Below are 25,070 nucleotides of genomic sequence, written 5' to 3' on the forward strand. Positions count from 1 at the left end.
CTGAGCTATCTGCTACAGTGAGTAAACCACCAAGAAACGATAAAAAGCCACTTTTCCCTGGTTGATGCTCTCCTGGCATCAGCATCTGCACCCTGGAGATGCCACTAGTCAGAGATAAGAGTTTATTTTCACCCATACACGTGTTACAGCCATCTATATTTTTATATGCTTTTTTAAATGCTATTTTTATATGCTTTCGTATAATGATGGCTTGATCTTGAGTTAAGAGGAGAACTGGTGACCGACCTGAACATCCCATAGGGCAGAGCCCATTTTTTTAAGCTCATCATGTTGTTATTCTTACCATCAAAGTCTCAGGCTCTCATCAAGACTAGAGCAAAGAGAAATTCTTAGCAATGATCACTGTCCTGCTCAAAGTTAAATACTGTTACAGATGGGAACAGAAGGACAGATTGCTGCAGGACAGTGATGTTACCATGCACATCTGGAGCACATCATCTACACCCAGGCTGGCAGTGGAGACTGAACGCATCAGATGCCATTAGTCAGAAAATGTGTTAGCAGAAAGAAATTATGATAAGTGCACAACATAGTCAGATGTAAGGCAAAGCACCATTTGTAGATTTGTTAGTCAATTAGGCTTTATTTCAAGTGATTCCCCTAAGGCTTCTTGAGGTAGGAACATTTGTTTTTCTCCATTTCACCTAAGCTTGTTACACTTCAGTGACTGCAGTCTCCTGCATAGGCTCAGTATTTTTATTTTCAGAACTATCACCTAAAGCATTACCTATGCTTTGACTTCTCACCCAGTCCTTACTAAACTACCAAGTATCATCCAAACACAGGCACAATAAAAAACAAAACAAAATCCCCTCCAAAAAAACCAAGAAAACCCAAACAAAAACAAACAAAAGAAGGAAACAAACAAAACAACAAAAAAACACCAAAAAAAAAACCCAAACAGAAAAACAGCACTGCACCAAGATGTCAACCTTTGTACTTTATTCTCAACCTCTCATTACTATCATGAATTAATGTGTTACTTTTCTGGTTAACAAATAGCACCAGTCAAGACTGCTCACCACACCTCCAAGTTTCACCTGTAGCAGGTATGTGACCACATGTGACCATATTGCATTTCCTATTCTAAAATTGACTTTTCGGGTTTCCAATCCTTGAAAAAAAAAAAACTTTCACCTTAGGTGAAGCCTTAGTACACAGAAACAAAAGGTATTTGTGCAAAGCCAAACCACTTCTGTTCTATAGTGTTTACCTACCATTAAAAATACTTTGTTCTCCAATCATGTTAAATGTAACGGTGCCACTACAACTACCAAATAAATCAGACAATGAGCAGAATAGACCATAGGCTGAAATTGGCTGCATCACCTGATTAATCTGTTATAAAACAGGAGAGAAGTCCATTGAAATCTGTGCCAATTTGCTAAGTGAAAGAGGACTGAGGAAGCTGAACAGTTCTCTTGTAATGAATCTGGATAACTGTGCTCTGCATTTTCAGTTGAAATACTGCAGCTATTTCGAAGTTACATATTTACTAGGAAGATCTTCAAAATACTTTTTAAAAAGTAAAATGTGCACTGAACTTTTCTGACATTTACAAAAGTAATTAATTAATATGATTAAGCAAATTAGACTGAGCCAAAGTCTGACTGATTGTAAAGCATGCTGCAAGAGCCACCTGTTTGCTAGAAAGATTAGATACTATGGTGCTGGCAGCTAGAAAAAAACCCAGAGAATTATGAAAGATAAGACAGAGAAACATCTATATATGCTGATCTTTCAGATCTTTCAGTTCTGCCTTGCCTGACATGCATCAATAAAATATCACAGCTTTACCAGACAAAAGAATTGTCCATAAGACATTTTTGTTTGGGAAAAAACCCTCTCCACATTAAGCTAAAATAAAGTCACTTCTAGCCAGATTCTCATGAGGATTTATGAAACAAATTCCTAATAAGGTACCTAAGCTCCTCTGTGGATCTATCTGTCCAGTACCCAAGGTCCAGAAAAATTTTCCACAGAAGCCACTGTCTCTCTAGATTTGCTTTCCTTCATCTTGAGGGCAGGGTGGAAGTTCCTGCTGCACAGACACAATACTTTTGCCCAAGGTAACATTTAGCATTTAAGAATCAAACTTCTGGTTAGCAGTAATTGCTATGAGATATTGTGAAACATGCAATTATAGAATATTCATCCCTGGCCACCTTTCACAACTTTAAATGAAACTTGAAAATAGGGCAGAGAGATGCTTTCTTGTTATCTTATTAAATGTTTCTGGTTTGGATTAACATTAAACCACAGTCATGTACCTTATGGTGCCTGGCACTATGTACAGATGGAACAAATCCATCACCCTAGGAGCCTATGGTGGAAGTATAAGAGAAGAGACAACACATTGACCTTTAAAGGACCTAGAGAAGAGTAGCACTGGCAGTACAGCACAGACAAGCTGCTGAAGTGATACCTCAGTCTAGTATTTGATTGTCTGATAATTGGTAGTACTTGATTTTGAGATCCATACAGACCTCTTTACTGTTCTGGCTACAGTGCTGTTCATATGGGAATTGAGTAAAGTGAGATTTAGCACAAGACCAGATTTGAGCTCTTCTCCAGGCTGTTCAGTAGGGATGTTGAATCTGTCTTCATGGTTAAGGAGGAGAAGGCTTCGGAGAACCTACTTGGTATGTAGGGCAGGAAGGAGATGAGGACTGGTGTGTTCATAGCACAAAAGCAGTATCTCTGCCCTGCTGGGTAAGGAGATTGTCCCTGACCAGCACAACAGCAAAGGTCTGGAGAGGAGGCAGGAGATGGAAGAGAATAATTTTCTAAAAGTCAAGCTAGAGGAGCAGATCAAGGCATGGAAGAAGAATAGAATTACAGAAGCCCTGAGGCTTTGAGAGCAGTTTATGGTGTAGGAACAAGTTATCAGGATAGGGGAGAAGAGCCATCCACTTCGTGCAGTTCTATCAGTCCCATAGATTTTTTTCTGTGGTGGAATGGATGCTTCAGTGATCCTTCCATGCCCTAGAGATTCAGCTGAGAGCAGTATGGTGCCTGGTCTATCAGACTTCCATCACCAAAACAAGACACCAGAACCTGGGTGATAACAAACTTTGTAAATCACAATTCCTGCAAAGAGGAAACGCTAACAAATGAACCTCTCTGTGAAGAGAACATGCTGGGTAGAGAAATCTGCAGAGCTGACTGTGAGGTACACTCAATTAGGAACATATCTATGGACTTCTCTAGGAATAGCTTTAGTCATGCTCAGCCCTGCTGCTTGTACTTTACTTCTGCCATACACTTTCACTAAACACGATATCAAAGATGCAAAAAAACTGTGATTTGAAAATTCTGACATAAACAGTCCCTGAAAAAGAAGCAAACAGAGCACACATTGTCTATGCCATTTGTGAGCCAGTGGATCTAATGGTTCACTTACTTTACAACCTGCTTTGGAATAATTTGGCACATCTCTAATTTTAACAAGCTTCAGTGGGATTAGATAAAATGCAGACTTTGTTTACATCAATTAACACTCAAAGAAGTACAAAAGAACTTGTTAACTGCATTTATGAACAAAAAGTAACAAAGTGAGAGTTTGTCCAAACAAAGTTACCGAATGACTTGCACAGATTGGCACAGTTGTCAGCTCAAAGACTGAAAACAAACACCCAACAACTGAACTGTGCTTTGAGAGGCAGATGTGTATTTTTAATTACACCAGCAGATATCATCTACGTTTGCAATAACTGCATTATCAGTTCTGCATACATCAAATTCACAAAAATGACTTCTTTCCTCCACATGCCAGGTACTGAATTCACTGAATTCAGCAGAAAACCAAAACCATTGCAGCTGAGCTGAAAAATAGCCATTGCTATATTATTATTCTTATTTCCAACTATTTTACCTTCACTGATTATCAACACATTCTTCTTTACATGCCACAGGGCTGGAAAGAAAACGTGGATGACTTCAAAGCCATCTTCAGACATACTAAATGGACATATCACATACCATTAGAATGGTTGCAAAGAGTAAGGGAATTAATAAAGATACAGAGAGGGGAGGAAAAAGAAGACAGATGGACTTTTAAAAGTGAGAGAAGTAGAAAAATTCACTCTGGAATATGCTATTCTATATATTGTAGTATATGGTATAGATAAGTGTACCCTGGAAAGATTCAGATCTTTTGGTGATAAATATATTGCCTCCTGCATCCCATCATTTCTGTGTGTGTTCAGATGTCTAAGTAACCCCAGAGATACATAAGATTGGAGAAAAGGAGGCTGAAGGGTGACCTCACTGCAGTCTACAGCTTCCTCATGAGGGGAAGAGATGAGACAGGTACTGACTTCATTCCTGTCACCAAAGACAGTCCCAAGTGAAATGGCAGAAAGCTGAAGCAGGGGAGGTTTAGGTTAGGTATCAGGAAAAGGTTTTCACCCAGAGGGCAGCCAAGAACTGGAACAAGCTCCCTGGTGAAGGGGTCACAGCCTGCCTGAATTCAAGAAATATTTAGATGATGCTCTCAGGCCCAAGGGGGGATTCTGAGGGTGCCTGAGAACAGGACAGGAGTTGGACTCAATGATCCAGACCAGTCCCTTCCAATTCCATGATTCTATATCTCCAGAAGTTACTGTGTTTTTAAATCCTTCAGGATCAGCCACTTCTTATGAAGTTTTCTGGTCCCTGCTCAGGTGGAGAGCAACATGCTGCAAACTTTTCCTCCTGTCTTTCCCTCTTATTAGCTCAGGGATTCAGAAAACAATGTTAACACCATATCACAATGGTCTCAGTTACATTTTGTGTGTAGCCAAGAGGCCAGGACACTATATAAAGCAATTTTTGTTACTCTACTAGCATGACATTGTAATGAGAAGTGACACTGGCTGGTCAATATCTTGTTTCCCAGTCTCCCTCCAAATATGACAAAATTAGTTCTTACAACCTGATAACAAGGCTATTACTGAGTTATCAACAGGACAAAGTGGCTCTGCTGGAACAGCTTGGTATACTCAAGCATTGTGGATCAAAGGTCTATTGAGCTGCAACAACAAATAGAATCAATTTTTTCCACTCTTCCTGCATTTCTAAACCTGCAATGCCACATCACAGCTTGTGACTTCACAAAGCTCAGAGGAGCTGTAGGACAGCCACCCTTCCACCCAAGGGAGAGCTCTCCGGAGCTAGAGATCCAGGTACTGGCTTTGGAGGATGCAGGAATGGAAGTAAACATGCAGCTAACTCTAGAGATTGCCTAAATTGGACAAATCTTGGTGATCTCTCACTCCGAATTCCAGTTATGCCCTCTGCCCATTCCAAAAGTTGTCCTGATTAACTACACTGGTTGGGCCAATGGAGAAGCAAAGAAAGAATCCTTAAGTCAACAGAATGATGAGAGCTGTATCACAAACATCATCCCTTAAGGCTATTAAATGAAAGATAGTTTTTTGTTTGTTGTACTTAAAGGAAATAAAGGAGAATTCAAAAGCAAGAGGAATTAGATGACATCAAGTCAAGCTCAGACACACTTGATTGTTTCCAAGAGTGAGAATTTAGGCAGGTAACAAGAAGGGAAATGTTCCTCTAAAGGAACAAACAAGCAAACAAAAAAACCCAAGCAGACTGATAAGAATCAAATGAAAAACAAAGTAAACATAGTTATAGCATTACTGCTGTCATGTTCTAAATTAAATGCTATGAATATCACAGACACCAATAAGTGTGTTGGGACCTACTCCCTACCACCCAACAAGTGGTAGGTCCTGAAACCATGTCAGCCCAAGGAAACAGCCACACACACACTTAATAAGCAAGTAATTGAGTTCCTAGAGGCTACCTGAGATAGCTCATAAGTATTAACATCAATGTCTAGATGTATCAGAGAAACCTGACTCCAAAATGCTCTCTAAACAAGGCAGACTATAAAATTCCTGATAGGAATCCAAACCCTGGACAATCTAATAGCAACTTAGCATTGATTGCAAGCTACACAACAATTTAGGGTTTGTTTTCCATTAGCAAACACCTCAAATTACATGAAAGGGAGAAAAAGTTCCCGCGATACAAACATTAAATATTTATCAGCCTTATGTCTGCTCAGTCACCACTCCTCTAAAAAAGTCCATTAATTAAATACTTTAGAAACGATTAAAACACTTCTTTAGAACTTATTGGCACCTGTTAATTCACTGACCCTAAGAGGCTCTGGCAGTAAATGTCTCGTTTGCTTGCTTCTGTTACCAATAAGTCAGCAACTTAAAGACAAAGGAGACATGATGCAACTTCATGTACCACAACGTTGCCTTAAAACACAAAAGCCAGTATCTAGAGGCAGGGAAACAACATTTATGTAGACAGGGCAGCACAAATAATCTATTTAACCTAATCTTTTAATTACAGGAAACATCTCGTAGCAAGACATACAAGAGCAATGAAATGACCCAGAGCTAGAAATCAAGATGATATATTTGTGCATGTGAAAGTAACACCAGCAGAATTCATAAAAGAAAACCTCCTTGGGCATTATTATCTCTCCGTCAGGATATACTGTCATCACACTGAGAACTGGAGAAAAATTACTTTAAATATGTTAATAAAAGCAAAAAGATCGAAAATAGATGGCAGAGGAAAACGAAAGCAAAGAAAGGTAAAAATGGAAGGGGTGGAGGGAAAGGCAGGTAAAATCTTAATTTGAATTAAAAAAAGGAGCAACTTAGTGGGGGTGTGGGGTGTGGAAAGAAGTAAGGGGCAGACCCTAGTAGCTTGACAGAGCACAGCACCTACTCCACAGAAGCTGCAAAGATTTTGGAGTCATTATTTACTCCGTATCAGCAGAGAGGGGTGTTCAAATCTGGCCCTGCTCGGGCAAGTATGCAAATTCTTCTCCCACTCCCCTGCAAGCTTTTCAGGATGGCTGGCAGAGAGTCCCCTGAAGAGTCCTGGCAATGCCACAGTCTGCAGTGGGAAACGAGCATCTTGCAAAGCACCCCTGAGATCCTCCTACCCCCTCAAATCTGCGCAAGTGGAGAAGTGTTGCCTGGAAGGGGGAGCGAGACAGAGTGCGTGTGCAGGAGAGGGAGTGAAAATAGTACTTGTAATTATAAAAGAGTCCTGAAATACCAGGAGATGGAGTAATAATTGATCCTATGAAAAAAAACAAAACAGCCCACAACAACAACAAAAAAAACCCCAAACTCAACAGTACATTCTTTGCTACATATAATGCTTTTCCTTCCCCATTTGTGATATTCTGACCCTTTGTTCAGCTCCTTTACCTTGCTACATCTAAGTTATTACCCAATATTTGAAAAAATTGGCTTCCCTTCCTTTGATCTTCTACTATTGGATTACATTCTTCCCACTCACTCTACACAGTTCTTCACTCCCACATTTATTTTCCCCATTTCTTTGTTTACATTCAATATCCCTGTATTTCTTCACACTTTTCTACACGGGTAAAGTCTATGTTATTTTTCCAACATGCACTGCTCTCTCTTATTCCTTACTCTGCACTTTTTAACTGAACATGTAGGATATCTGCTTCCAGAATGACAACAAAAACAAATAAGTCCAAGCAATATATGCAATGGTGAAAACATGTTCCTTTTCACTCCAGCTGCAGCCTTAGCTGAATTGCACTGCCATTGTTTTCCAACTTGCATTTCCAAACTTGGGAATTCCCATCACTCTCTTTGACAGAATTTTCCTGTTTTTTCTCAGAAGGTGTGCATTTTTCAAATGCCACTAACATACCACTACAGAATTTCCCAGGAGTAACAGCTTGGTTTGAGGGACTCTTATTCAAAAGCTTGAGTTCCAAAAAAAAAAAAAAAAAAAAAAAAAAACCCATTTGAAACACAAGAATCAAAGCTGATTATTTACATTCTATAAATCAAAACAAAACTATAAGCAATGCATTTCAAAATATTGCTGTAATTATTTCCTGCCGGACATCCTTTCTTCAGCACTGGTTGGCATTTGTGTGAGCACTAAACAAAATGTTTATTTTAGACTGTGAATGTAATTATTAAAAAGTGTGATTCCAAATTTTTGCAAAAAAAAAAAAATTAAATTACAGGGGGGAAAAAATAAGGAGAGAAAAAAAAAAAAGAGGGCATATTTTAGCTCCATTACATTCTTACATCCTTGGCCCATGGAAAGGGTAAGAAGCATTTGCCCCAGGGTGTAAGTGGCTGACTCTGCCCTGAAGGATGGCAGAGCTGAGCCTGGGCAGGGCCAGAGGGTGTTGAGTGTTGATAAAGGTGGCAAAGCCTGAAGCCACAGCAATGTCCTCTATGCCAGCCTGGGGCTAAGAAGCTACAAAGCTCAGGAAATCTGTCTCAACACTCCTGATGCTATTCTCAAAAATGTATTAAAAGAGCAGAAATATAAAGGTACATTCCTTCCACTTTTCTCTGCATGTTAAGAATCTGCACCTTACTTGCAAAAATATGGATTGGCTTCTGAGTAAATTGTTTGTTTTCTTTTTTATAGCCTGGACACCATGACCATTCTTTCTCCTACAATAAAAGCCTGTGGATGTATTAAAACAGGAGGAGCCATAATACAGGGTTTAAAGTATGGAGGAAAAGAGTTCTTCTCTCTGACTCCTACATTGTCCTCCAAGTGTTTCCACTTGTGACCTCTAAAACAGGCAGCATGGACAGTGCCAGCTGAGGACCTGCTCCCAAAGACCCATCCCTATCAGCTCATAAGCACAAGTAAAATACCAGTCAACTCATCCTACACTGATTTAAGCACTAGAGGATAGGGTATTGAATTGGGTGGATATTGGTTATTCCTGCTTCACAACACCTGCTTGTCTCTTTTCAACTTTACCCCACATGAATGATGCTTCTGAATTAATTGATATAAAAAATACCCAATTCTCATTGGTTGTCAGCAGTGGCAGTGGTCAAAACACAAATCTGCTTAACCTGAGAGTTGGGTCATTTGAGGGTAAGAGGTTACTTTGAGAGTCTGGGTTAAAAACCATATCATTCACTTAACTACCAACAGCATCAATGCAATTCATCTCAGTCCATAACAGATGACATGTTCAATAGAATATGTAAAGTATGCCTCCACCTAGTGATGACTGTGTACAAATAGTAGAAAATAATAATAATTCTGCTCCTTCAGATAATCTTTGTAATTGGATGCTGGTTTTGTGAATTAATAGGTGTTCTCATACAAATATTCAAGTAGACAAATGCACATTTTCCATCCTGGAAAATTAGTTTAAGTTCATCATGTGAAAGTTTACCTGTAAAGTCTGACTTGGGTGGGGGGAAGCTGAACACAGTCTGGGTTCCACGTTAAAATTCTAAATGGATACAGTAATAGTAATGGATTTGTAATAGTTATGACTGTGATCAAACAAAGCCAAGGAAGAATGACTAAAATACTGTGGATTTTAAGTGTTAAAATCATCTGATAATTTAAGTAAGGTTTTTAAATGCAACGGTAAACAAACCACATCTCTTTGCAACTTTGTTTGCCAAAGAAAATATTTGCTAAGCTTCTTGGATCACCCTCTTTTCCAGATGCAACTGCAGATGTAGTTGTATGAAACTGCTACGAACTTATTCACCTCAAATCAGAGAAAAGGCAACGAAATCTAAAAAACAAACAAAACCAAACCAAACACCAAAACCAAACAAAGCCCACCCTGAACCAAAAAATAAATAAAATAAAAAAGCCATACCAGAATTCAAGCTGTCCAGCCCCTAAACTGAAACACTTGATTTTTTTTCACGACTCATAATCCAGAGAAAAATACTCCATAACTAGGATCAATTGGAGGTGCAACCCTAAAATCAATAAACTTGAAGAGGAAGTCTGAAAACACAGGGTCCCTAAAGGAAAACGTTCTCTGGGTTTTCCTTTCATTTGTACCAGCTGGGAGCTACCTTAAATATCTTCTAAGGCTGACTAGGCTTATATTACCATTTCAAAAAGTCCCCCCATCCCATTAGTGGTCCATGAATCACAATTGAAGTTCAGCTCTGCTGAAAATCGGGAGGGACATTATCTAAGAGAGAGGGCAGGACACTCTTTGCATTTTTCCCTTTGCTTTTAAATGGCCTGACATTGTCCACTTAACACCTTGAAACACCCAAACCCAGCCTTCCCAAAGAAATCACTCCTCCACCAAAATAAAAATAATAAAAATAATAATAATAAAGATCCCAGATCGTCTGGCATCCCCTTTGCCTTTCAGAGAGAGGACAGCCAAGGCTCTGCCTGTGCCCAGCCAACTTTAAATCTCTGCCTCACTCATGAAAGAGAAACACGAAAATGGAGTAAAGGGACTTGGCCAGGATTTTAAAAAATGTAGTGGCTGAACACAGAAATACCAGCACCAAACATGTAAACAAGTCAGATTTGATTATCTCCGAGTGCCTTCATTTAGGATTCATTTTTCTCTTCCTGCACCCCCCCCCCCGTCCCCCTCCTTTCTCCAGGAGTTTGATAAATTAAGGGACCGCGTGAAATGTCTGGACACATATCAAGACGATTTATTTTTGTAGGGTTTTGTTGTTTGTTGTTTGGTTGGTTTCTTTAAATATTAACTTGCATTAAGAAGGCTAGAAAAATCATAATGCTTTAAATTAATGTAGCTGTTTGCAGTCAGGAAAAATCACAAAACCTTGAATCCCAAAGAATCGGGAAAGCCTTGGCTCCTTTCTCAGCATTTCTGTGCCCCTTTTCAGCTGTAGATTGCCAGGGCTATGAAAGGACCATTTTCCTCATTTTATGACTGCAGAAATCACAGCACCAAAGACTCCCCATCACAGCACCCTGGGCTTTTAGCAAGCCCACCAACCCGGATCTCTCTGTAAAAATAATTCTCATTCCGTGCTTTATCTCCCCCCACCCTGTCCTCACGAAGCTATTTACCCTTTTCCCTCTCAGCCTTATCCCTTATCAGCAAATAATCACCGTTTTAAAGCATAAAACTACAACCTGATGCATAATTTAGGGAGCACAGGTTTACGGCAGCGCTACTCCTTCCCTAAAAGCAGACATTACCTCATTTAGCAACCAGCTAAAATAACTTGTTCCTACTCCCAGCCCTTCAGCCAGGCACCAAGTTTTGCTGAAAGATGGTGAAAAACTTCCTTGTCATGACAAGTGACACCCCCACCGCCCCAACACCACCACCTTTGTCCCTCCTCAGAGCTGGCTGTCCCCAAGGGAAAGGAACAACCCGGGCAGCCCTGGTCCCCCAGCACCGCTGCCCGCAACGCTGCCCGCACCAGCTCGGCTGCTGCCCACGAGATGGCAGCAATATGTTTATGAATAATGCAGGAAGAGATGCAGCCCACTGCCACGCCGTGAGACACGGCTCGCTGCTTTAGGTCCTAAAACATAAGAAAAAAAAAAAAAGAAAAAAGAAAAGAAAAAAAAAAGAAAAAAAAAAAAAAAGAGGGAAAAAAAGAAATAGAAGAAAGAAAAAAGGAAAAAAGAAGAGAAAAAGAGGAAAAAAAAAAGAGAAAAAGAGAAAGAAAAAAAAGAAAGAGGAAAAAAAAGAGAGAAAGAGAAAGAAAAAAAAAGAGAAAAAAAGAGAAAAAGAGAAAAAAAGAGGAAAAGAGAAAAAGAGAGAAAAAGAAAAAAAAAGGAAAGAGAAAAAACGAAAAAGAGAAAGAGAAAGAGAAAGAGAAAGAGAAAGAGAAAGAGAAAGAGAAAGAGAAAGAGAAAGAGAAAGAGAAAGAGAAAGAGAAAGAGAAAAGAGAAAAAGAGAAAAAGAGAAAAAGAGAAAAGAAAAGAGAAAAGAGAAAGAGAAAGAGAAAGAGAAAGAGAAAGAGAAAGAGAAAGAGAAAGAGAAAAGAGAAAGAGAAAGAGAAAAGAGAAAAGAGAAAGAGAAAAGAGAAAAGAGAAAGAGAAAAGAGAAGAAAAAAGAGAAAGAAAAAAGAGAAAGAGGAGAAAAGAAGAGGAGAAAAGAAAAAAGAGAAAAAAAAGAGAAGAAAAGAGAAAATAGGAGAAAAAACAAGAGAAAAAAAAGAAAAAGAAGAAGAGAAAAACCAAAAAGAGAAAAAAAAGAGAAAAAAGAAAAAAGAGAAACCCCCCCAAAAATACAAAAAAAATTCTGAAAAAGCCAAAACAGCAACAAAAACAAAAAGAAAAAAACAAACAAAAAACCCCAAAAACCCCAAAACTAAAACCACCCAAAAAGACACTAGAAACAACCAACACAGCCCTCTGTGATTTCAGCTGAAACACGAGGCACAAACAAGCAGCTCTGCTGTCCTGCTTTGCTCATGCCTGCCTTGCTTTTCCCTGAGGTTTTCCAATGTATCCAAGGCACAAGGTGCTTCTTGTACACTCACATATTTGTCCAAGCCCAGCTCAGCCCTGCATCTGCCCCTGACAAAATTATTTCACAGGCACATTAAGCATTAACTGCTGTTATGGTTTGCTTTTTTTTTTTTTGCTTTTTTTTTTTTTCTTTTTTCTTTTTTTTTTTTTTTTTTTGCCATGCAGAAAATGCCTGTGGCTTGAAATAAATATTTTCTTTTCTGATGGACAAATAACATCTGCACTTCTGAAAGCTGCAGTGTAGCTGTCAGGAGCTCAGTGATTCTCACAACTTCTTAAGCAGCACATGTGTATGAGCACACACAGACACTCAGACCAATCCCAGTCACTCAGATATCAACACCTACATCTGTCAAAAGATGGGCTCTTAAAAAAAAAAAGCACGGTGAGCTATTAGAATAATCATCTTTAGCAGGCAGACATCCATGTACACATAATGTCAGATTTGGAGAACACGTGCTGTGGGGTTTTTAAATCAGTCTGAGCTTCACAGCAAACTTAGGTTGAGTTTTGCATTCTGATTTTGCAGTTCTTTGGGTTTTAGTGGGACCCTGAGTTCCTGCAAGGCAGGACCTGAAGGCAGCATCACCACCACACCACAGCCATGGCATCTCTCTCTTCATCCAGCCTTTCAAGCCTTTTCAAGACCTCTACAAGTTGTTGAAGTTGCACTTCTCAAGGGATGGGTTTTTTTTCATGAAATCTTTCATGGGGCAATAACTGGGGAAAAGGAACTGTCTAGCTGGGATTTAGCTACAAATCAACCAAAGTTATGCTGAGAATTTTCAGCCTTTCTTCAAGTAGCCAGGTGTGACAAAATGTTGCTTATCAGACTTCACTATATATGAAAAGTAATAACTTTTTGCATTAGCAGTAGAATCATGATTAGGATTTGTATTTTGTCTTAATTAAAAAAAAAAAAAATCAACAAACTACTGCCCTGGTTCCATAGGCACAAAATACACAAGGCCTTTAATGACACTACTGAGGGGTTTTTGCTACCCCAAAGCAGACACAGGGACCACAGAAAGTGAAATATATTACTTATCCTTTGTAGCAGCTCTCCCTTAACTGTTCAGTTTGTCAGTTCTATGAATAAAGCTTCTGTTCCTTGAAGTATTTATATATTGATATATAGAGAAATTCCTTGAAATTCTGTTGAAGAGTTAGTTTCCCAAATCCTTTAAAAGTCCAGCACTGTCCAAGTGTCTGCCTGCTAATACCTTGTCTATTTTCTAATTCTAGATAGTTTGAAACAGAAAAGAGCAGTATTTTGGTAAATATCATAAAGTTTTCATTAAGGTGTCACTTGTACATGTGGAATCCAAGGCCTTACACTTTGTATGCTCCTGTCATTAGGTGTAAAGCTTTGTTGTCACTGCTTGTATCACAGGGATAAAGAAACATGGCCCTCTCTCCACCACATTTTGGGGGGAGAAACTGCCTTTCTTAGCCAGCAGTGCTTAAAACATTAACCAAATTAAGCATTTTTGTGCCCATGCTTATGGAACAACCTGAATTTCATTTCACCCTCAATATACTTTCTTTGGAACACCACCTTGGGTATCAGGAGCAGCTATTGTCAACACAGGAAAAATGATTATGGCTAAAACTGCCCTTTTCATATGCAAACACACAAAATACTAAAAAAAAACCCAAACAAAACAAAACATCCCAGACATCTCTAAATGTCTCATGTCTCTTATCAACTTAAAATAATATTATATTATTGTTGAAGTTACATCATATGCAAGATCCTCCACTTAAACCAATAAAAACCACAGTAGTCACAGTAAACTATACATACTAGAACATCTCTAAGATGATGATCAGGACCATTTCTTGTGATTTTTTAAAACTAATTTAAACAATAAACCTATAAGAACTTCTTGCTGATGCCATCTAATAACTGATGTGACGAATTCTTCTCATTACATAATAGTAAACTCAAGTCCCTGGGGGAGAAATTAAACCATGATCACAGCTGTAACCTCCACAGAACACTCTACAGATGTTTTAAAAATCACAACAAGCCTATCTAATGCATTTTTATTTCAAACCAGCTTGGTAGGAGCTGTAGGGCAGAGCACACTCAGGCTCAGGCAACAGAACTTTCTCTGGGACAGGTTTAGGAGGAGGAAGATGCTCCAGCTGCTGCTAAGAACCACCAGAAGCTTCACATCCATCTGAGTGCAAGGTGGCTTTTTTTTTACCAAAAAAAAAAACCAAAAAAAAACCAAAAAAAAAACCTTCTGTATGTATCATTTTTATGTAAAAACATGCAAAGAAATCCAAATACCAACCCCAATTCAAGCCCCTCCACAGTGCACTCTCAGTGCTTCCTCTATAGAGATCACAGAAAGGAAAATGATCCCTCCCATGGTAAAATGCAGTGACTTAAAACATTCCTGGGAGGCATCCAGATACTGTAGTGATCTTACAGTATGTAGAACAAAATAGCTTATCATTCAGATTATGCTCTTGGACAAAGCTGGAGAGCTTCAAGGACGAGGGAGTTACCCTAGATCAGTGCCATAAATGTTATTATATATGAAACAGCTGCAAGATAAATTCTTTCATATTACACATAGGTACAGTTGTACTTTCAGCTGTCTCACTGTTGAAATACTTGAAGTCTGACACAGATTTCTCTATTTGTACAATACATTTACAGCTCTTAGCTGTGTATAAACAAGTAGCCCCTTACAGCTGCAGTGTCCCACCACATCTGTGGCAGGAGCCAGACCATCAAACTCCAACAATCCTGCACATGAAACCTTCCAAAAAATCAGCCAACTTGGTAAACAGAGACAAAATATTACTAAAGAAACTAAAAAATGTCTGTTAGTAAAATGAATGTTGCTGCTAAGAGAACAAAGCAGCTCCACCGATTCGTAAGAATGCTGCATGTGACCCTTTTTTGCACTTTTCACCTCTCTCCTATTTCTCCTTTTCTTTTTTGAATCATCTGAGAGAAATACTCCAAAACCTCTTCAAGGAAATAGTCTGCAGCCACAAGACTTTGTGCTAATGAAACTCCAGAATTTTGAAGCCAGAGGCCAAGAGCACGTCTGCCACGACGTCTGGGGGAATTTCAAAGTACAGGGGCTGCTTGACTTAGAGGATGAGTAAAACAGGAGAATGGATTAAGTCCAGTTGAAAAGTTTAGTAGAAGCAGAAAATATTGAACATGGAGAAAATCTGTAAACTAACCTATCTACTCGGGCCTCAGCAGACGTATCTGGAGTAACTGAAAAGCAACCCATCATTTTATTTTCTTCTTGATCACCCACATTAAAATGCACCTACTTGATATAAAACTATGCCCAAGAAAGAAAGAGGAGAATGACAGAGTGACAGAGGCACTGTTTCTGTTCCAGTTGCTGACTGACAACACTGCCATCCCTTAACATGGTTTTATTTAGTTATTACAACCATCTCTCTGTAAATGACACTTAGGATTATTTAAGATTATGTTGTAATCCTTTTAATCCTCAGTGCTTTAAATTTCAGGCTAAACACCAAAGAGCAAACTAGCACTTAGCAGAAATATTTAAAGCATGTGATTTGAACATAAATCTTCTTTTATTCACCACTCTTCTGATGAGGACCTAGCAGATCGTGTCACTCATCCAGGGAGAACAAACAGCACTGGGATCTCCCTGCAAACTGCTACGTTTCCCCACCTTGTGTCAAGATGCCTCTAACCACCCCTTTTCCTTGGTGCCTAACTATAACATCAATAAAATAAATGAAGGAAAACCAGGAGGTTATCTTTTATAAGATATGCATATTTTCAGTTACTATTAAGGAGAATTTGGGGAAAAAAAAACCCCACCTTAATACGTTCATCAAGATCAGAAATAGATTGCATTCACAAATTGGGTACTGTGAGAGACTTATCCTGTTAAACAGGGAGTAGCTCATTTAAAATAGAGTGGAATAACACTGCTGAAAGCCTCATGATCAAGACCAGAAACCCAAATCTGCCTGAATATTATTTACTTGCAGTTTCTATTTTTTTTTCCCTCTGCATCCATCATGTTTCAAATTAATTTTCTTTATGATACTCCTATACTCCATCGTCTTGTTACCATCCATTAACTGTCATGTGCTTAGATTTTAAATTCAAGATTTCCTTCTTTTCCTTCAAACAAAATCTCAATAGTAATTTTCTATTTCTAATCTATAATTCATGAACTCAAATTGAGCACCCAGACTAAATCAAACTCAAAATTCTGCATCTACTCCTGGTACAACACATTAGCAGAAAGCAACCCTCGCTCTGTTTGAATCAGAAAATAATATTTTATTATTCAGACAGTAATGAAACAAACCCCCACCAACTATACTTTGTTTCCACACTTTAAAGTTATAAGCATGCTTGTTTCTGATAATTTCAGTTAGGCAGCTAATGTGTTTAACCAAATGCATATGCATTGCATCTATATTTAGGTCATAAAAAATAAGTTTTTAAAAATCACCCATGTTTGAACATATCTATGAATAAGTAGACATCATTATCAATCTTATTGCCACCCACATGGGATAAGTAGATCATCAGAAGTGTTTCCTGAAATATTCAGTATCCAGGTACAAACTGACCTCTCTGCTTTCCAACTTGCCTTGGATTCCCTCCAGACTATCTCATAAATCTTCTCTCTCTCTCTCTAGTGCCCTTCCCACTCTATCTGCTCATGTAGCACCAGTCTCATTCAGTCCTTTCCTTTCCCAAAATGTCACCACTACTGATGCCAAAGCCTTCTCCTCTTTCACTCTTACCATCTGGCATAATCTTCTTGTAGCTCTCTGTCTAAACAATGCTCCATCCCTTTTCAAAATGTGTCTTAACATATGTCCTTCCTCCCATGCTTTTACTTCTTAATGTCTCTCCCACTCACTTATTGGCTTGATGAAGACATGTTTTAATGGGTTCAAGCAGTAGTGCATGAGTTTCCTTTCTCACATTATTCTGATTCAGTGGAGTTACACCTCACACTAACAGAAGTGAGAAGAAAATGCATTGCAAAGTCTTCATACAACCAGTTTCATAAATCAATACCAGAGCTTTGTTTCTCTTTACATTGGGAATGTACTATCTGCAATGAATCACTGCTCCACTCTGCGTTTCCAAACAGAAATTTTGCTTACTGCAAAATGAGAAACAAACCCTAGAAGCTCAAAAGACCTGTCAGCATGCTCAGGGGGTTGCAGGAGGGAAGGCTAAGGTTATACTTAATCGCATTCCAAATGAAAAAGCTGAAGATTGACAGTAAAACCAAAATATTTATTCTAAAAATACCTAGGAAATGACAAAGCTCCAAGTGTTGTCTCAAGACAACCTGAAGGATGTGGGGGGTATAGAAGCATGACTCTCACTGTCTTGAAGAAGATGAATATTTCTAAATGTTGCACACGCTTTAGAAAGATGCCTAGAAAAATAAACCTTGAAAAAGTTACACCCAGTTCACCCAAAGAGGATTATTTTTGAGAAGCCAAGTACAGTCCCTTAGGGGGTTTGCATGTGGTGTTTTTACTTAAACCCCAGACCCAGACACAGTCGGGTCCTCCAGCGTGTTCCATTGGTGAGGATGCTAAGAACTAGCTGGTAACTAACAGTATCTTGACCCTGACTTCTTCCCTTTTGTGTCTCTCCCTCCTTTGTTGTTTCTATTGTTCAAAATTCTGAATGTTAGAACTCTGGGAAATAACTCAGTTCATAGGGAATAATATTTTGATGTGGCTGGATGCAACTTTTAGTGAAATAAAGCCAACCCTTTCTATTGATATTCATGGGAGCTGGATTATGTCCAAAACCTGAAGATGTTGCAATAAACTATTTCCCTAGATCCTGGAATGTTAACCTTACAGTAATGCTTTTCTTGTCCTTTCATCTTCTCGGGCCTTGATCCTCCCTCTCAATTCAATGGGATTTAGATGAAGTAATTGAATAATATTATTTTCCACCAATGAAGAGTAGTCCTATGAGACATACACGTCCTTCTAAGCTGGCCCTGACAGAGGCAAGCTTTTAAAATCCTCCCCTTTCAGAAATGAACCTGGGTCATCACCGTCTGAGGACCCTGAACAGCAATAAAAATAAACAGAGTAACCACACAGTGTTGGAGCAATGCTTGTATAAGCAGTTTGAAGAAGCTGTGTTTATGGAAGTCCTTTAGGTCAAGATTCTAGGCCTGAACCCAAAGCAATTACCTACTAAGTTTTAAAAACAAATTGAATATAGAGCATTAATCAATAAATCAACAGGTTCTCAAGTGTTTAGGAGACTCAGTCACCAGAAATCATTCTCTTAGAAAAATAGTAAACTGATGCTTGATGCAATGTTATACTCCTGTACTGTCAGGAAAAATGCTGTATTAAATCAGTCTCTAGTTATTAAAAGCAAGGAAATAAAACCTACCTCTTAACAAGTTTATACTCAAATGAGCACTGAAATGTTTGCATTGCCTCTTACCTGAAAAACATTCTTTCTGCTGGATTTCTCTGAGGTCCACTCAATGCGAGCACCACACAAATCCACACACTCAGGTTTATGTCCTGGTTTCTGGAAAGAAAAGAAAAAAATAAAACCAATGAAAATCAATCATGAATAGGGGCTGACTTTTCAAAATGGGGACACTTATCAGATAAATCAAGAACAGATCAAGTTTAAGTGACAGATTATTGTAGCAGAGCTGCTGGCATGATTGAGAAGAGTTCACTGGTATTTTTAAATAACCACTCCTGAGGTGTGGTTATTAAAGTCAGAAATAAGGTTCTTATATGAGATACAGAATTTTAAAAATAATTAGATAGTTAGAGAAAACAGCTTATTATAACATGCAGTAGATCAAAACACAAATGCACACATATTGACCAGCCCTTTTCCATGCTTATTTTTCAAAAACCTCTTGAAAAAGCCAGTGGATTGAAAAGTAAAGTTTCGTGGGTTTTCCAAATGCAAATTTAAACTGATGCAGATGGAAAGGGCAGAAATTAAGCAAGCATTCGTGTCTGCAAGACGATATAGCTCCTTCCTCCAAAGGAATTATCGTTTATCCTAAAATACAATAAAATAAAAACCAACAAAACCACAACAACCTTGGAGGGCACGTGTGACACCCAGAAAGAGCTTGGCACCAGGGCAGCCTTGTAGAGTTTGCAATGTCAGTTCCATGCATCCCGGAGCTCTGCCTCCCCAGCTCCTCCTTATGGATGCAAGGAATTCAAAGAGCAGATTTGTTTGCCTGGATCATTTACATTGCTGGGAGTTGGTGTAAAGCACAATAATCCTCATTTGCCATCTAAGCTCCTTCTCCAGGGACTTTGCCTCTGCAGCAGCTCTGGCAAAACCCATGGAGTTCAGAGCAGCTTTTGTGCATTAGGTTATTGCACATCCCAAGCAACAATCAAAATAGTACTGTTAAAAGAATAAAGTACTAATAAACCCATTTTGGATAAGATATGGAGTACTATCCACCCAACATCTATAATGAGCTTGATGAATCTTTTTTCCTATTTTTACTTTAAAAAAATAACATTGGTGATGAAGCAGATTGAAGAGAAGCTGCAGTGGTCAGTGCTGCATCAGCCACATAATCAGCTTTCCAAAATCTGCTCTCTGAACTTCTCTGAGGGTGTTATTAAAAGTTAAAAAAAAATTAATAATTAAAAAATGTGTGTTCTCCAAGGTGCTTTTGAAATAGATTGAAAAGGACCTATTTAGATTAAAAGAAGCAAAGTAAAATATCCTGGTCAAATAATCTGCAGCCAGAGATTCTGGCAGTTTTCAGCAGTGGAGTTGTCATGATGTTCTTCTTGCCAAACCATAAAACCACCATGGTTCATCTCCTCTCAAACTGACAATCCTGAGTGTCTTTGTTCTTTTTATTATTATTATTTTAAAATTATTATTATTATTAAATGGAAGAAATCTGCTGTTCAAAACAGAAGGATGTTCTTGTGGCTAAAACACTGGAAGAGCAGGGGCCAGGTTTTTTTTTCCCAAATCTGCCTCAGACTTCCTTGCTGGCCTCTGACAAGAACTTAACCTTTCTGAATTTTTAATAACAGATCAAAACTCCAGTCCTGGCAGTTGATTTTACAAAGAAATTGTTACATGTAAGCAGTTAATATTTGCATCTAAAAAGGAACAGAGTTAGGAAAAAACCTCCAAGCAAACACCAACCTATTAACACAAAGGAATACCCAAATAGAGGGAAAAGAAAATCCCAAAACAAAGACAAAACCCTGTGAACTTTCAGTATTCTAGTACTATATTTTTAAAAATAAGGCTTTGGTGTCTTTGATTTGATCAGTCTTGGTGGCCAGGACAGACCCCAGGGAAATTTTTAGTCCAGAACTTCATGCAATGACAAGGTCTGAACTTCCACAGGGCAGGCAGCTCTGTAACCCACCACAAACACAACACAGCCTGGTTTTATTTGAAAAGATCACCCAAACTAGGATAATTTGGGTCTGAAAATACTTTAACAAAGAAAGGCAGCTTCATTCCACCAGCAGAAAGAGTTGAAAAAAATTGGAAACGAAATGATAAGAAGATATTAAAACATAGGCAAAGAAACATGATATAGCTTCTTGATAGTGAAGGACACTGGGCTACACAGTGTTTTCCTCAGTAAAACTGCCTTGGCATTTCACAACGAAGTGAGAAAAAAACAATGCATAAGGAAGTTCTGCAGGAAGATGGAATGGTGATGTCCATCAGACTTTATCATCTCCAATTCCTATGTCTGTACAAAAAGGCATCCAGCAGCAGACCTGGGATTCCTCTGTGCACCCAGTGCACACACAGTTTAATTATTTTTTTTTTGTAGTAACATGGAGTTTGTTTAATGCTCTCATATTTTAAAAAGCAGAGGAAAAGCCTAAAGATGTGCATTCATTTCCCTTTCCAGAAAGGATGGATTGCAAGCTCATAGCATTGGGAAGATGATCACCCTTCTGCTATGTACAATAACCTATTGGGAAATTTATTTCTCTTTTGGAGAATGCAGCAGTTCTGCCCACAACAGAGGATGAAGCATCCACCAGCACCATACTAAACTCAGCCACATAAAGATTCTGATGAAAAAAAATACCTGCACACCCAAGCAGATCCATCAAGCCTGAAACTTGTACACATCAGCCCTTCTTCTGCACCTGGGGGGTCTCTGCACAATGGGGAGCTATGCCTGAATCCATGGGGATCCCAGGAAAATTGCTTAAAACTTCATTTTACCCTAAGTATTGTCCTGTTCTGTAGTTTGCTTTCCTGTTCATGCATTACCCAGAGAAACTTGGAGAGAGTAAGTTAAGGTTACTGGGCAAGCCCAAGTGTCCTTGCTTTGTGTTTTTGCAGTCAGAGCAATTATGTTATATCAGTGTTGTTGGAGGGGGTTATGCTGCAAATTGATACAAGTGTCTGCTAGAATGAAATCTTCCTAAACATGAATATGGATTTCAGCAGTGTTTTCTCTCACTAAATTACTTTGCAGATGGGCTAATAACCTGAGGTTAAAATAACCCCTCCGTTGAATAAACTATCTCAGGGAATAAACAGAATAGTTTTTCTTGGTCAAAAAAAAAAAAAAAGCCAAAAAACCAACTGATAAGAGAATTTAACACTGGCATGAAAAAATGGAGCTGTGATCTATTTAGATCAAAATGTTCTTAATTTAAAATAAAAAGCAAATTCTGTTCATATGAATGCTAAAAATAATAATAAATAAAATATCAAAAAACATGACCAGAAATGATCGAGGCAGTAGCATAAAATAATGATTTAGCTACATGGGATGCAAACTTGCATTTTCAGTAATAATCATAAACAAACTCATTTTCTGAATCTCTCCTCTGTGTGCTTTAATTGTTGTTCTTTAACAATTACTACTAATAATACCAGATATTGTTACTGGCTTCACCAGAAAGCTATGGATCCCAGTCTTCTCTATGCAAATCCATAGGAAAGTTCTTATAGTCAGAGTTCTACATCTACAGCCAAACAAAGGAACAACAAAAAACTCTTTAGCTGTTACTAGTTCTTTGTATTGGAATATTAAAGATTTTGATAAACATAATTTTACATAACCTCTAAATGTTATCCCATCCCCAGAAAAAGGGATATGACTAGGATGTGCTTATTTCTCCTTACTCCTGTTGTCTTTGTTGTGAAACATCATTCCTCTCAATGATGCTGTCTTATTTTCATCTCACAGACAGTACTTAATAATTGATATATTTATAACACAAAGGAACATTAATCTTTTTGTTAAGTCACATCATTTTCCTGCTAACAATAAAAATGCTTTGTTATAAGTCATACTGTAAGAGAATGAACATTGCCTCTACTACGTTATTTAATTAATGGTTGAGTTCCCTTTTTTCCAAAGTAAACTAAAGCTGGGGGAAAAAATAAAATCAGTAAACAAATTATTTCTAATGAATCCTTTTGTATTATTTCCTTTCCACTATCAAAATTATATCTGGTTAAATGGTTTACAAAGAAAATAAGCATTGCATTTGCTTTATCAGATGAGATCATGCTGCTTTAGCTTTTTCTGATGTGTGAAATTTGGGGTTAGGAAATTGGGTTATAAGATTTTGAATACTGACAGCTCTTGTTTTCAAGCTTTATCCAATTTGTTTATTTACCATTGCATATAAGTTCTATGCAATAGACAGAAAATGTAACTTTAACAGCTTTTTCTCACCTAGTGAGTGTTGAGTTCACAGCCCCAGTGTTCAGATCTATCATGGAATTGAAAAAAAAAAGAAAAAAACCAACAACCCAAACACTTATTTTTTTCCCCAGGATGAGCAAAATATGGGATCAATATGTCTGTGTTCTTCCTAACACAGGAGGTAGCAGATGTCATCTCACCAACTGTGAGGACTGGGGATGAAGTGAAACTTCAGGATCTTCTGAGATGTCATTCCCTCTCTCTTTCTCGTAACACACCTTCATTTTTTGAGTCAAACATACTGAGATCTGGGCCAAAGATAGATTCTCCAGGCAAGAGTACCTTAAAATCTAACTACTTAAACAGCCATTGGGAATTTTAATTGTGTGGAGGAGTCTCCAGCAAAATCAAGTCTCCTGGGTGTTGAATTTCCACTGGTTCATTATCTCCTGGGATTTGGGTGAGTGCTTGCAAAGAGAGAGGAGGAAAAGTAGCAGGTAGAAGTGTAAGACAACTAGCAAATTGTAACATTAGTTCTAATAAATTCACCCAAGACTTTTTGGGTTTAAAAATCTCTAATTCAACTTTAAGGAAAGCAGTGGATTCTGGAAAAAAATAGTAATTTAACTGTATTTTTTTCATAGCTTCAAAAAAAGTAATATTTCGTACTGGAAAATACACAAACATGAGCAGAAAGTACAAGATTTCATCCCTTACTTGCTTTTATTGTTTCATCTATTTTAATTTTAATTCTGCGACCCTCTTTCCAAAAAAACAAAAAGCAGGGAAAGGTGTTCTTTAAAGCTGATTTTATGGATGGTGGCATTGACAGATCAAGAATATAGAGAAGAAAAGGTCTGCATCACCTGCCATGGGAAAAAAAAATAGCTTATTGTTTGTGACTCCTGCCAAAGAGAGCACCTTTGTGGCCACCCATCACGCCGATGAGATTTGGCAGCTTTGATCAGGCCTTGGGAACATTTCACAACGGGGCTTTGTCAAACCTGTCCCTTCACTGCCCACAGTGTCACGTGGGTACCAAATTCCCTTTTTCTCGCCCAGATTCTGGTCCGTGGGTTCAAACTCAGCAGTCAACAGCACTGAAGGGATTTGTGCTGCTTTTGCTCACCCAACGGAGCTGTCACATCTCTGAAGGCTTTAAGATCAGTGGTCTTTCCTTGGGGCTCAATAAAAAAGGTACTGCAAATTTCACTTTGTAGTAACTACAGGCTACAGAAATTGCATTAGCTGCATTAGATGGAGTCATAGAAATATTCTGGAAGGTTAGAGGGATATGGTGGATGTCACATTTATCCTACAATAAAAAAATCACTTTGCTAACTTGGAATGTTTTCTGCTTTGGTAACACCCGATCCTGAGGTTCCATTTATAAATAATTCATTATTATTTATTAATGTATAAGCCACTTTATAGGATGGTAGATAACAACTTAAATTCATGTATTAAAGATGCACATACATGGTTTAATACAATTTACGTCTCATAATATCCTTTGCAACAGATTCTCATCGCATCATCTGTTAAGCATTTATTACTAATGCATTTTATAACATGCTTTATAATACATTATTTGAGCAAGTAGCTGCATTTAGTGATCATTTTCATAAATAAGAATAAAGCATTTATAAATGGCACCTTAATTTAAAGTATTACCTTCACATTACTGGCTAGTCACTCACCATTTATCTCACTTCGCAATTATTCTCAAAATGCACCTCTTAATAAAGGACACGCTAAGTCCTATTTCTTCTCATACACTATATCTGATTAAAAGTTTATCAAGGCATTTTCCTTCAGCTGCTCTCAAGTCTTTGAAGGTTGCTGGCTCAGTCTGAATTTGTCTTACATAAACACCAAACTTTTCATACTGAAATAATAGCTGCAAGGAAGTTGAGTGTATTGGGTGCTTGATTGCCTACCAGGTTGGCCAGAGCTGGCTGCTTGGATTCTTTGTAGAATTCCATTTTCCGAGCTGTGAGAACAATCCAGGATGTGGACCAGTTTTTCCTTAAAAATAAAGAAGGAAAAAAAAAAAAAATCAGTAACACATACAAG

At 38.2% G+C, this 25,070-nt stretch overlaps 1 protein-coding gene across 1 annotated transcript in view; it reads right to left on the reverse strand.

The window, feature by feature from the left end:
• ARHGAP15 (Rho GTPase activating protein 15) overlaps positions 1-25,070 on the reverse strand; it is a 310,817-nt gene that overhangs the window by 248,143 nt on the left and 37,604 nt on the right. Inside the window, exons 4-5 of the mRNA XM_008494359.2 lie at positions 24,935-25,022; positions 18,788-18,877 (exon numbers count right to left, since the gene is read on the reverse strand). Coding sequence (XP_008492581.1) covers positions 18,788-18,877; positions 24,935-25,022 — 178 coding nt within the window. The remainder of the gene's footprint in view (positions 1-18,787; positions 18,878-24,934; positions 25,023-25,070) is intronic.

Source organism: Calypte anna, chromosome 7, assembly GCF_003957555.1.
Source record: "Calypte anna isolate BGI_N300 chromosome 7, bCalAnn1_v1.p, whole genome shotgun sequence".
Classification (NCBI taxonomy): domain Eukaryota; kingdom Metazoa; phylum Chordata; class Aves; order Apodiformes; family Trochilidae; genus Calypte; species Calypte anna.